This window comes from Anguilla anguilla, chromosome 3, assembly GCF_013347855.1.
Source record: "Anguilla anguilla isolate fAngAng1 chromosome 3, fAngAng1.pri, whole genome shotgun sequence".
Taxonomy (NCBI): Eukaryota; Metazoa; Chordata; class Actinopteri; order Anguilliformes; family Anguillidae; genus Anguilla; species Anguilla anguilla.
The window spans coordinates 54,748,861-54,762,442 of NC_049203.1; the positions used below are offsets into that span (position 1 = coordinate 54,748,861).

Genomic DNA, 13,582 nt, shown 5'->3' on the forward strand with positions numbered 1-13,582 from the left:
TATTTTTGAATATGTTATGTAAATGTGTTATGTGGGGTTGTTACAATACATTGTATTATATTTTATTTTTCATTTAATATGCTGATTTAAAAAAAAAAGCAATTTACCACAAAATGATGACGATGCTGATTATTATTATTATTATTATTATTAGCCGATATGCTGTAGACTTCAACGTGTAAAAAGCTTCCATGTAATGCTGCGTTAGCATGGCATAGGACATATCGGAACGTGTTTTCACGGATTTCAGAAATATAAATGATTTTCCCGCAAAGATTATACAGGTGCATAAGCAATAGTTTAAATGTCTTATTTTTAGTTTGGCTGCAAGCCAGGGTAATGAGTTGAAGGTTTGCTTGAGCCCAACGCGTTACCAGGGAGCTACAAGTGAAGTATAGACGGCGGGGCCGCAACGTTTTTTTTTTTTTTTGTTTGTTTTGTTTTTTATTGGTTGATTAACCTAAATGGAACCCAGAAAAGTGCCAAATTCTCCGTGCTCCATGGGGCATTCCGCCTCACCAAAGCGTAACTTGGTGGGATGGCATATCTGACATTACAATGGGTCAGAGCTATGATTATTTTTTGGCTGAGTGCCAGATCAGGCGCATGGTTGGGCTGTATTTTGGGCCAGACTCGGGCGGAGGACCAGATCGACGACTATATTGAAAACATGTGGCCCAGATATGGGCCAAACAAATGTTTGGAAAATAGCCTACGTTAATGGACGGAAACGTGACAATGGTTAATTTGGTTAATGGTAAAAAGAAACTTGTATTAGTTTCTTATAAGCCTATTTTTGTCATATTTGGACGTGAAAACTTTGTTAGAATAACGATTACTGTTTTGCGAAATGTTTTAATATAAACTAAAATATAAATTCTGTTGACTAACGTTATATGCTTGAATTATTTCTGCGTCAGCCCAGCTAACTCACGTTATCTTGTTTACTGGTTCTCACTTTTGTCAGTGTAGGCCTATGCTACGTGGCCACAAATATGTGTTGGGCCACAAAGTGGCAAGTCCCAAGCATTCTCTGGCACACTCTCAATCAAGTGAGAATGACATTTGTTCAGAACAGTCTGTAGGCTGCATAAAGATAATCTAAGAAAATAAATAAAACGGAGCTCCATTTTGTTTGTTGCGAGTTCAAATACACCCGAAGGCACCCAACTTGTGTTGCCGAGATTACACCTCTGCTGTTTCCGATGCACACGCGAATTTGTGTTTAGCTGATTACGAGGAACTGAGTGTTTGATTGTTCATGGTAAAACAAATTTGTGTTACAAATGGCTTTTAACTCTCCAAACAACTTGCTGTTCACACATTTTGTCAGTACTGCAAGCTGCAGGTGTAAGCGCGTCAGCTGCAACACAGCGGCATGTCACGTATGTTTGTAGACAGTTGTGGCTGCTTGGTTTAGCTTGATGCGTTGAAACTCGTCCGATATCTGGCAGTCTATTTCAACAGTGATTCAATCAACTGCACTCTGGTGTCAATAGAGATACGAAAGAGGTTTATTTGCACGTTCAATATCCAACAATAGCAGTACGTTAAGAAACCGTTACTCCGAAACTGAACAGAACAATGAAAAAAGTTGTCATGGGTCGAGGTGTGGCGGACCCAAATGCAGACTTGGACAACTGCGTATCGAAACTCCCGAAGGAGAGATTTAATTCAAAGGTACACAATACAGCAGGCAGTCTCGTAGTCAGTTCGTGCAAAGATAAAAAAAACCAGAAAAATCCACCGGGCTAAAAGTACAGAATCGGAAGGCAAAACTCAGTCGTAAACAGGCGGGGGTCATAACAGGAAATCAGCAAAACAAAGTCGGCAGGCAAAAATCGGTGGTCGGGTAAACAGGCAAGATAAAAACACAAGACCCACTAACAAGAAGAAACCGCTGGAAAGGCACTATAAACAGGAGGCACAACCTGGCAAGGAAGAACAGGGAAACAGAAAATATATACCAAGGGAACCAGGTGAGTGAAGTGAGAGATAATTGAACAGACCGTGAACATGCAAACAGGGAACAGGTGAACGAAATTAGTGATTAGTCCGTGCATGAGAATGCGGCCAGAACAGGTGAGAGTGATCAGCTGAGGGGAGAGAGAGAGAGAAAGAGAAAAACCACGCCCATACTACAAACCGAAACAAAGATTGTGCAAGAGAAAAGCAGATAGTCAACTAAAAAGTGAAGTGACAACAGAAACATAACAACAATGTAGGGACCGTTATCATACATAAACAAAGCTCATACGAATAGAATGTTAAATTAACAGTAATCAGGTATAAGAGTACAGTGGAGCAGACATGTATTTCAGTGAGGAAAAGATAATGCATTGTGACATCAGTAGAGAGATAATTCATATTTCATAAAACAATACAATGTGTCATACTAATAAATGGCAACACTAGTATAGGCAGGGGTGCCGTAAGGGGGTAGAGTTAGGATGATTCCAAGGGCACTGACTGACAGGGACCCACAGAAAATATTAGAACATAGGATTTTATGGGGTGGAGGGGGCCCAATGTGAGCTCTTTTCATGGGGCCCAGAATCCCTGGTGGCGCCCCTGAGTATCGGAGTCAATGCAAAGTTAAAGCAACAAGTTCAAGTATCTAATATGATTAAAATCTTTAATAACTATAAAATGAGTTTAATGTGAGTACATGCATCTATAACAGAAATGCAACATGAAAAGCAAATGATAACTTTGCTCCTACAACAATGTTTAAGTGCTACAGCAGTGGTGTCAAACTCGTTGCCATGGAGGGCCGTGTGTATGCAGGGTTTCATTCCAGCCTCAGATCTTGATTATATAATTAGTTAAATTATTTGCTGAATTAGGGATGCAGGTTTGTGCACAATGGTGACCCGGCGTCTATGGTGACCCGCATTGTCTAAATAAAAATTTTCTTATATTCTGTGCTTCAATGCAGTTAAACGCAAATGGCTGAATGAGTAATTGGACTCAATTAAGGCAGCATTAATTGGTTGGAATGAAAACCTGCATACACACGGCCCTCCATGGCAACGAGTTTGACACCACTGTGCTACAGGATGTCAACACACAATGTCTCTGTGGTTTTGAGTCAGAAGTTACATAACCAGTTTTTATCTGTATTAGTTCTCCAGAAAGTAAATACATGCAGGATCCAAGATAGATAGCAATGAAAGCCCTGTTATAATGAAGACAGGAGTTCTTTGTGTTTATAATGTGTCCTGTCAAACCAAAACATCTCTGAAAAATCAGAAACATCAAGCTATGACCATATCAAGCCTGAAATTCCACCTTACTGTGGTCCAAATGAATTTAATACACAAAATCATTTTAAAATGGGTTGTTTCATTTTCATTTGGGGATTTTCTCTGGTTTATTTACGTGGTAACGGACAGAATAGGTTAGCATAGGTTAGGTCAGAGTAATGTTTACTGTGTGAACTGGACTTAATGTGTTTGTGGCTATGAATAACTGTTCCAAAATGAATATTGTAATTTATCGGACCTGTGTTTTGTTGCTGTTCTAATCACCTTTGGTATGGACTCATTGTATGTCGCTTCGGATAAATACGTCTGCCTGTAGAGCACTGTCCACATGCTCATTACGAGCCGCGGCGTCGGCGGTTCGAGTCCGACCCCGCAACCTTTTTTGCATGTCTCTCTCTCTCTTTTCCTCCTTATTCCTGTCTCTCTACACCTTCCTGTCCATTAAAGCTGAAAGCGTCTGCCAAATAAATTTAATGTAATGTAACAGGAAAAAAAAAACTGAAAGTAGAAAAAGAAAAAGACAACACAAGGAAAGTAGAAATGTGGCATGAGCATGCATATGTTTGGATCGAGTGTTGGTGGAACATGAGCTTGAGTTGTAGGCACTTCCAGGCCAGCTGCAATACTTGTTAACTTCATCACTGTGCTCAGATCACATTAAGTTAATGTCTTGTAAAGAGAGGAAAACAAGTCCATTTAGGGTGATCTAGATTGAAGCCTAGTGATAGAGCTACAGACACAGCCCAAACTTCCCTTTTAAGTCAATAGGCAACTGTGTGATGTTTGTAAAAATGGATTTTATCATTCGCATCATTAGTCGAATATCAGGATCACAAGTGCCTCTGTCTGAATTGTGGATGACAAGTGATAAAGGATTTACAATACAGTTCATTCCCAACAAGATGGTATACAACAGAAATTGTCTTTTCAGGAACCATGGAGTTTTCTGACGCTTCAAGCTTCAGGTCACTGGGTCTTTTGATTGATTGATTGATAGATTGATAGATAGATAGATAGATAGATAGATTGATTGATTGATTGATTGATTGATTGATTGATTGATTGAAATTCTGAGGTAGGGATTTCATTTCAGTTAAATTAATGTTTTCTTAATGTGCAAGTTTTCTCAGAGCACACTTATGTACTATTAGAAAAAAGAGCTGATCAATTGGGAGCATTTTACTCCATGACATATTCTATTAATTGTACAGAAAGAGAAAATGGTCTTCAGAAACCATATTAGCCAGTCCTACCATTAGGCAAATAACTGTAAAGTTTCTAATGGAAGCATCTTTGTCCAGAAATAATACTGCACTGGAAATTCTAGACCCAATTTTGTGTTTCATCATGGTTTGTGATAACAGTCTAACTATATTAAAGTTATCTGTAAGAGATGTTTAATCAGGAGACTAAAACCTTTGACTAAAATTGAGAGAAATGCCTGCCAAAGTTTTTGAAGTCATCAGTGAATTGTAGAACAAGCAACTGTTGTGAACACATTGCTGACAATATTGAGGACTATGTTAATGGGTTGTTAAAAGCAAGATCATGCAGTTACTCAATAGGATCAATTGACATTTGAACACCTTGCTGTAATGCATAACTGTTTCTTTTCCAAGTTGCATAAGTGATGCGCAGCTGTACTGAAACAGAACATTTTCAATTGCAGAGTGAATCAAACAATTCATATTTAACCAATTTTGTGGCACAGTTGCTTTTTTTATTTTGTAGAATGCCCAGTTGTATTCATGGACAATCTCATGGCAATGTTCTCTGTCAAATCATGAGTGTACAGACTGTTGTACTTCTCCAAAGTACTTCTGACTGTCTCTGCTTCTTTTCACTGTACAGCCCACCAACTGAACTGCACAGTCTTTGTACTGGAGTACACGTTATGTACAGCAAGTGCAGGCAGACTGCAGGTGCCTGAGTGGCAAGTTTCTGGCATGTAATGGGCCAAGCACAGTTGAGCTCAGCCCTGTAATATGAAGCCCAGGGTACGCTCTATTAGCTGGGACTTTGCACAACAGGAAACTGCACAAGAAAACAAGTTAAACTGACATAACAAGGTGTCCTTTTTCATATGGCATGTGTTATCTGCGTTGGTTCATCTTTTTTTATCTGTCTGTGAACATGAAAGTCACCGTCTGCTCTTGAAAATGTTGACTGCGTGCTTCCTCTCACAGTTTCAATTTGGCTTGTCTCAATTCTATGTTCATCTGTCTCTGTCACCATCTCTAATTTTCTGTCTGTGTCTCATAGTGTAGCTCTGTATGACTGCTTGCCTGTCAGTTGGTTTATCTCTGGCTGTATAACAGAAGTGTCACTCTCAGGATGCTGTGGCCTGCAGCATTTGCAGTGGAGAGGGAGTGGTGTTAGTTTCAGGGACCTAAGTCTTGATAAATGTAGTCAGTTCAGATACCTCTGCATGCAGTGTGTGTTTCACTCATCTCTCTCTCTCTCTCTCTCTCTCTCTCTCTCTCTCTCTCTTGCTGTTTGTGTGTGGCCATGTGTATATGTGTGTGTGTGTGTACATTTCAAGTTAAAGGCATCCTGTGATTACAGTTCACTTCATCTGTGTGCCCAACACCGTCACCTGCTCACCCCAATCTTCCTCTGCATCATCAAATGCCTTCAGTATAAACCCTTGTAAAACTTTCACACTTTGTACTGATAGGAATGATGTCTTCTTAACAGTTAGAACTTCAAAGAGTTTGGAGAAACTATTTGCAGACTTTGCCAACATACAAATCGTCTGATCACCGAGTCCTGAGTCCAAGTTAGCCAGTCACCACAATTTGGACCTTAGCAGTCAATGAAATAAAACAGCTGTTGTGGGAAGAAAGGACTTTTCAACTGGTTCTCTCATTAATCCTCACTTCCAGGCTAGACCTAAGTGGAGATGTGCATGCATTCAATATAGAGATATACACTATATGAGAAAAAAGTATCTGGACACCCCTTGGTCTGGGGCTGTTTTTCATGGTTTGGGCTAGACCCCTTAGTTCCAGCGAATGCAAACCTTCATGCAATGACATTTTAAATGATTCTATGCTTCCAACTCTGTGGCCTGACCGCAACCCCATCCAACATCTTCGGGATCACATTTAAAGCCAACTGTGAGCCAGGACTATTCACCGAATCAGTGCCTGATCTTACAAATGCTCTTCTGGCTGAATGGAAGAAAATCCCTGCAGCAATGCACCAACGTCTAGCATAAAGCCTTCCTGGTTGTTTCAGCAGCAAAGGGTGGACCAACTCCATATTAATGTCCATAATTTTGGATAAGATGTTGGATGTCAGGTGTCCACATACTTTTGGCCATGTAGTGTATATACAGTATATATGTCTTGTAACATGTTTTCGTTACAGCAACTGAGCAACTTAATAAAAAATATTTCTGAAATATTAGTAAATCATATACAAAATATTCAAGATTTTTCAAATATATCTATATATTTCACAGTCTATTGCTGAACTGGCTGTAAGCATCTAGTGCATAGGCAGCTCTTGGCGCAGAGCTGTTTTTCAGAGCACGTAGGCTGTTCACAGCGAGGAGCAGTCAGTTCTCAGCACAGAGCTGACAGTTCCCAGCACGGAGCTATTTTTCAGAACACGTCGACAGTTCTCAGAGAGCAAGAATTGCCCTTCAGGGCTACCGTAGTCCAAGCACTGCAGGTGCTATAACCCTATTGCTTTTGTTCGGATTGTTTTTTTTCCACCCCTGTATATGTGTGAGAATATGCTGCTGAGAAGAGATAAAATATTTCACTTCCTCCCTGCCAAGTCTCAGTCCTTCATGCATGCAGGCAAAATGATATTCCAGTCTGTTTCTTATGAAATTGACATCATTTTCTAGTTTATTCCCTTCTGAGAACAAGAACCATCCCTTTTAACCTTCCATAAATTTTGGAAAGAATTGGCATGCATATTTTCCCCAAAGGAAAACACAAAAATAAACCACAATGCACTTTGGTGGCTTTAGAATTGAAACACTCACGCAACATATGTCATAATTTTAGGTAGTTATCTGCTGTTGCCATCTGAGCACTCAACATATGTCATACTTTAAGGTAGTTATTAATTCATGAAAAACCTGTTGCTTAATTTGCATATTTGGGCCCCTGTAAAACGCTTTAGAATGCTACAAGCCATTGCTGGATGTAGATATCATGCCTCTGGTTGCCACTCACTGTCTACAACAGTGACACAGTGCAGCTCAGTACTTATCTATGACTGAGGAGCACAGGACATCACAGAGAGGAAGGAACACTGCAGCCTTGACACAAAATTTACAACCACCTAGACATAGATATGCCTTGATTTCATATGAACCATGACTATCACCATGGCAACAATTCATTTCTACTATTCAGCTTTAGGGTATTGATGGGTAGATAAAGTGGTGGCAGATGTTAACCTCACATTCATGGGTGTTATCTTGTTTAAAGGTTTCCAAGGTAGATAGACCTGCCCTGCCTTCTATTGTTTTCAAGTATTAATATGTTTCCAGAATTACAGCCAAGGAAACACCTGGTACATCAATACACATCAATTGGTGTGACTTGCTGCAATGAATTATGAAATAGCAAACACATGAACCCAGGCATCAAACAGGAATGCCGCCAATAGCTATCCCACAGTAAAATAAAACCATGCTTTTGTTTTTATTTGCTTATTGTTTATGCCATGCTGTGCCTAGCAATAGATTAGAAAATTTATTTTATATCCATGTCAGTTGCAAATTATAAATGCACATTATATGTTATGTGTATCTACTCTACTTAGGATGTGAGTATGAATTACAAAAGGATATATCAAATAGCTCACATGATGCCACTATGCCATTCATTCATCCTTAATTATTAACATTCATGTTAGCATCTGACTTCTGAGTATTAAATGTGGTAAAGTCTGTAATTTAACTGTTTCTTCCCCTCTCAGTATAACCCTCCCAACCTCTGAGCCTTACAACTATGTATAACATACAGCGAAAATGCAAACCATAAACATGGTTTGAATTGGCTTTGTTGTGAAGTATTCAATAAATGAAAGAAGACCGCAATGGAGTGTAAAAGCTTCTTCTGTTCCGGGAAGAGCATGCATCTCTCAGACAGTGATATTCTTTGTATTCCATGCTATTAGCATCCTCATTATTGCATCTTAGCCATACAAGGTGCTCAGTGTCATTCTCTCTGCCATTAACTCTGATGTGTACTGTAATGAGCTGTGTAAAATAGAGAGGTCGTTAGCTAATGCTGATTAATGAATATCAGGAGAGCATGAGAAATGTTAAAGTGACTGAAAATGTTTTCCACCCTCACAGAATAGGTGTGCGTGTGCGTGTGTGTGTGTGTGTGTGTGTGTGTGTGTGTGTGTGTATGTGTGTATCTAACATCTGTTAAGTTTCACTTCATGTTACTTGTTTTTATTGAGCAGAATAGGGCATTCACAAGAGGAAACAAACGATATCAGTTTGCACAAGCTTCACACTGTGGCTCTTTTTGACTTCCTTCCTAAATGAGAGGCTAATTTTAATGAGACCCTGCCTATACCAGTAAGAGTAGTCCTTCCATACTGCAATGATTAAAAGCATTCATTTCCTTTTTGTTGACTGCCTTGGTTAACAAATCTATTGCAGCTTTTCATCAACCATACGCTATGAATCATCTGGAAGGTACGGAAATGTGGTAATGAAACACAAATGTCCATGTGAGAGAGAGAAACCTGGATGTTAACCTGAGTTTCAATATTTTTTTTATGATAGAAAATATGTGTCCTTATTTAATTTTTTTTAAAAAGCAACATCAAAATCAGTGTAGACTATTCAAAAGATAGCCCCCTGTCAGAAGGCCATATGACTGCTGCTGTTTTGTGGAGACTGTGGTATTCCACTGAGGATCGGAACTTATAATGGGTTCTGAAGCCAGGCCAAGTCAACAGCTGATGGGAATACAGAGATGACACTGGAGGAGGAAACGGAAGCAAATTAAAATGCAGATTTACTGGAAGAGTGTGACACTATAACCCTGATCCAGAGACGTGTGGAGCAGCAGGTTGTCTCTTCTGAGGGACAGGGGAAAGAGGGAGGGGCTCGGCCTCCACTGCTGATGTTGGCAAAGTGCCCGTTAAGGTCAGCCGTAGGGCTTGGGAGCTGAGCTGCACTGTGTCCCCTTGGGTCCCCACGTGACGCTGGGTGGAACGCGTCCTTAGAACACAGGAAATTCACAGGTTTGTCCTGGTCACTTTAGTAACTTCAGGGTTCCTTTAAATTCTTCAGGGTGTCATTGTGCAGAATGACAAGTATCAATCTACCTGGAAGGAAAAGCCTCTATACACTGAGCACGATGAACCCACATGGCATGAGGACTGTCTGCTGAATAACTGATTCCACATTTTCAGGGAGTTTGCCGATCTAAGATTTGTTACACCTGAAAGACAAAAGATGACCACCCTTGGTGGGGACACATGGTTTTTATACTGTATTTATTTGTCTTTATTCCCAATTTGGAGTTTTTTAATGACCTATGAAGAAGCCCAACTTAAGAATACTATTCAGTTCAGCATACAAAGTGTTTCATAACTCAACTAATATAGTTTGTTGAAAATCTCACTTGACTATGTTGAAGAATGGAAAAGAAAAGCTGTTTTTTATTTTTTCTGTTCCCGACAATGACATTTCATGGAAATGTAAGGTTTCTGCACGACACTGACCAAATTGCTTTTCCAACAAGGAATATTCTGTAAACACAATTTACACATATTACAGTGCAGAATGCCTCAGATACAGTTCATAGAACATAAATATACATGGAACATTTCATATTCCACTGTAGTGGAGGACAATTCACAGTGTAGAACAACTAAATAAACCACTATTTGAGACTAAAACATTTATAGGATATTATAATCTTTTGTTGAAAAAAGGTTTTCCCAGGTCACATTTCTCAATTTAAATTTGACAAGTGTTCTTTTGCTCTTTTCATTTTTTTGGTGATATAATCATGGCTTGCACATGCCACAAAAGAAAATGGTGTGCTAGCAGGCTGTAAAACCTGAAGGCACAGAGAGTTTGCTCAGGAGCAAACTCTCTGTGCTCAGGAGATATAACCCAATATAACACACACACGCAAAACCAGACAAATTCCGTCATAGATCAGTTTTTGGTGTATGGAAAAATAAACAATTGCCAATCAAATGACGTGACCAGGCGATGAGTCTCAGCAGCTTGGGTCAGGAAAGGGTAGGGCATTCCCCAAAATCCCGCAGCAGGCGATGCGTCAGAGCTGGGTCTTCCTTTGATGAATATAAGGAGGGGAGGGCCAGTGGAGGAGGAGAGGGGTGTTGCATAGCTCTGCGGTGGTCTGATTGGCCCAGACTTGCAGAAAAAGGAGACACACTTTCACTGAACTGCTACAATCCCATGCTAAAGACATGAGAACTCAAGAACAATAGCCTGCCAAACACATGAAAACTATAAAGGAAGTCAGTGCTCAGCCCTTAGGCTCCAAGCAAATGTAAGTTTGGAAAACTTGATTCATACAGGCCATGGTAAATTGATTATGGTTGAGTGACTGTGATACCTGGGCAGTTTTGTAATATATTTTATTTGGTTTGTATTTTGATTGTCTTGCTGTCAGGCATGCTATTCGACATCCCTTTGCTTTTTAAGTAATGTATTGCTTTTGTGCCAATGAATTAACCATAAAAATGAAAACAACAAATATTAAGAATGTTCTGAAAAGAATTCTGGAATTACAAACAAAACGGTCATAACATTTATGTGAATCAGAAATACCATGTTTTGACTCAAAAACATGCCAGGAAAGGACTGTTATGCAGAAAGCTGATCACTAATTAGTAAATAAACTTGTGAATAAAACTGTTACTGTTACAGGGAGGCCAGTGTTCCTGGAGCTGTATCACGGGATCCTCGGGGTGGACTGAAGAGGTATCTGCTGTTGAAATACCTGCAGGTTTTGGTTCTTCCTCTGGGGAACGAGGTACTGTTGACTTTGGGGGCCCTGGCCAGCCTGTACACAGCCGTGCTCCTCCTGTGCTCCCCCCATGTGTCCCGCAAGGCCTCCACCGTACTGCTGAGCCAGCTGCCCTGGGCAGATGGCCTGGTGGTGGCATGCTGGGGTCTTGGTGCACTAGGGTGGGCCGTGGAGGACCGTGGGGCCCTGGCCAAACTGGGGAGCGAGCTCTTGAGCGCCAACCAGCATGCTAGCCTGCTGTTCCTCAGCTGCCTGAGCCTGGAGGCCCTGCTGGTGACCTGGAGGCCTGTGGAGTCCCGCAGGCTCCGGACGGTCCGTGGCGCCCGTCTGGCTTGCACCCTGGTGTGGACAGCAGTGATGGTGGAGCTGCTGGTGCTGCAGGCCGCTGAACATGCCCAGGACCTGTACCCTCAAGGACCTCTTCTGGGGCTGGTGCTGCGGGGGTGCCTGCTGATAGCTCCCTTCCTCCGTGTGTTCTCTCACTGCCTGAGGGGGGCGCTGTGGCTGGGAAATGCATGGGTGTACTATATACTCTTTACCTACAGTCCTCAGCACAGGAAGAGTCACTTCCATTAGCACCATGTGATGCTCGCCAGGAGCTATGAGCTGCTGACAAACTTACAGAAGACAGCTTGGCTGCTGTTGGACTTGCTTCGTTTGTTTTTATGTTGATTTGAACTTTATTGCAGTTTATATATAGAGCTTTCTGTTCTTGGAAATGTCCACAGCAGGGGGAAACATTTCAAGGGTCAAAGAAAATCACTGTGCTCAGAAAGACTGCTGGTATTTAAAATTATAGACACTAAACTGATAAACACAGTATCAGTGATTATCAGGATTTGTGCACTCATTGTTCATTGTTTATATGATTAATTTATTAATAATAACTTTAATGCTTTTTACCTGGTAAAAAATGGGCAATCATTTGTGCTAGTATGTGAAATGTATGTTTTGTCACTGCTGAAAAGAATTAAAGGCATACTGTGCAGGATTTTTACCTTGAAAATATTATAAAACAACCATGCTATGGCATATCTATTATGTGCTGGCATTCTCTGTCTCTGGTCCCAGCTGGAAATTTGTAATGTCCGTTCCAAGTAATCGATGGGGGAAATTTACCAGTAGTTTCTAATGAATTTCTGTGTGTCTGTGACTCAGGGGTGAGTGGACAGAGTTGAAGATGAAGGAGGAGACTTCTTTGATTGTAAACACAAGACCACAGCAAGGCAAAAAAAAAATCTTGTATTTGCCTTTAATAAAAAATGAAAAATTATACAAAAATGATTTAAATGTTCCTCTTTCACTGCAGAATTCAGGTGTTAGTGGATTGTGGTAAAAATAAAAAAATAATAAGCATGCTGTTCAGCAAAGAAAAAACAACCATTTAGTACTGGAATGATTTCTAGGCTTGCGCATTTGTGCTCCACAGAACTATAGCCAACTACGCATTGTATAAATATGCAGGCCATTACCAAGGCGCACAGAAATGTGTGCTGAGAAATTTGAACAGTAAGAAAGTATTTATATTCCTACTCTGGCTCAAAATCCACTCTTCTGTCATGGAAGCCTGCTACCCGTATGTGGTAAACACAAAAGGTTGGCTGCTGTCAGGTCTTGAACTTCAGGGCTGGGGGAAAAAAAATGGAATTATACATAACAAGGGGGAAACTATGATCTCACTATTCTCTGAAACAAGTCAGCCCAACTTGTATTATTTTTGGCTGGAAAATAGTCATGACTTTCACATCCTGCTGTGTTACAAACCATAAATGAATGCATGACATACACTCTCATCATATACCACTGCTGATCTGGAGTAAACTGGCTAACTGAGAAAATGTGAGCTAGGAATACCGCAAACCCACAGATAATGATTTTACTTGTGGCAGCACTTTATACATTTACCAGAAAAGCATAACAGTTGTGGTACTGCACAAAAAAGGAAGGACAAGAAGCACTTGTTTTTGTTTGCTGTTTCTGGAGTCTCACTATCTCATGGGACTAATTATGAAAATAAAAGATAAGACAGTAGTGTCAAATCCTGAACTTCTGTTGTATGATCATTACGCCTTATACGGTACTTTAGCTCACTGCTTTATTCAGTAAAGATGCAGCAGATAAAATGTAAGCCATGTACAGTAAGCCATCATCGATAAAACCACCTAATGAGCAAATTAGTCATTTAATGCAATCTGTGATGGCCAGTGATCTACAAATAGGAAACTCAAATCCCAAAATATAAATAGATATATAAATAAAATATAATATAATATAAATAAATAGTTTGGTGCTGATGAATTTTCATGAAGATTTACACCA

The 13,582-nt window shown here is 40.2% G+C and overlaps 1 protein-coding gene across 3 annotated transcripts; it reads left to right on the forward strand.

The window, feature by feature from the left end:
- The first annotated feature begins 1,483 nt into the window (after window positions 1–1,483).
- Window positions 1,484–12,634, forward strand: LOC118222890 (type-1 angiotensin II receptor-like). 3 transcript variants are annotated; one of them, XR_004764351.1, is made up of 2 exons: window positions 1,484–1,979; window positions 11,164–12,634. XR_004764351.1 is itself a non-coding variant. In XM_035408805.1 (2 exons), exons 1-2 carry the CDS (start codon window positions 4,203–4,205, stop codon window positions 11,837–11,839), a joined length of 705 nt encoding a protein of 234 aa, XP_035264696.1. In that variant the 5' UTR covers window positions 4,128–4,202; the 3' UTR covers window positions 11,840–12,634. The 3 variants fall into 3 exon arrangements, 2 of the variants coding, with proteins under 2 accessions (XP_035264696.1, XP_035264695.1); XM_035408805.1 differs by lacking the exon at window positions 1,484–1,979 and adding an exon at window positions 4,128–4,231; XM_035408804.1 differs by lacking the exon at window positions 1,484–1,979 and adding an exon at window positions 10,647–10,783.
- The last annotated feature ends 948 nt before the right edge of the window (window positions 12,635–13,582 follow it).

Coding starts and splice junctions, on each gene's coding strand:
- LOC118222890 (XM_035408804.1), top strand. CDS start 10,734: ATGAAAACTATAAAGGAAGTCAGTGCTCAGCCCTTAGGCTCCAAGCAA. Junction 10,784..11,163: donor CCCTTAGGCTCCAAGCAAAT/GTAAGTTTGGAA, acceptor TTACTGTTACAG/GGAGGCCAGTGTTCCTGGAG.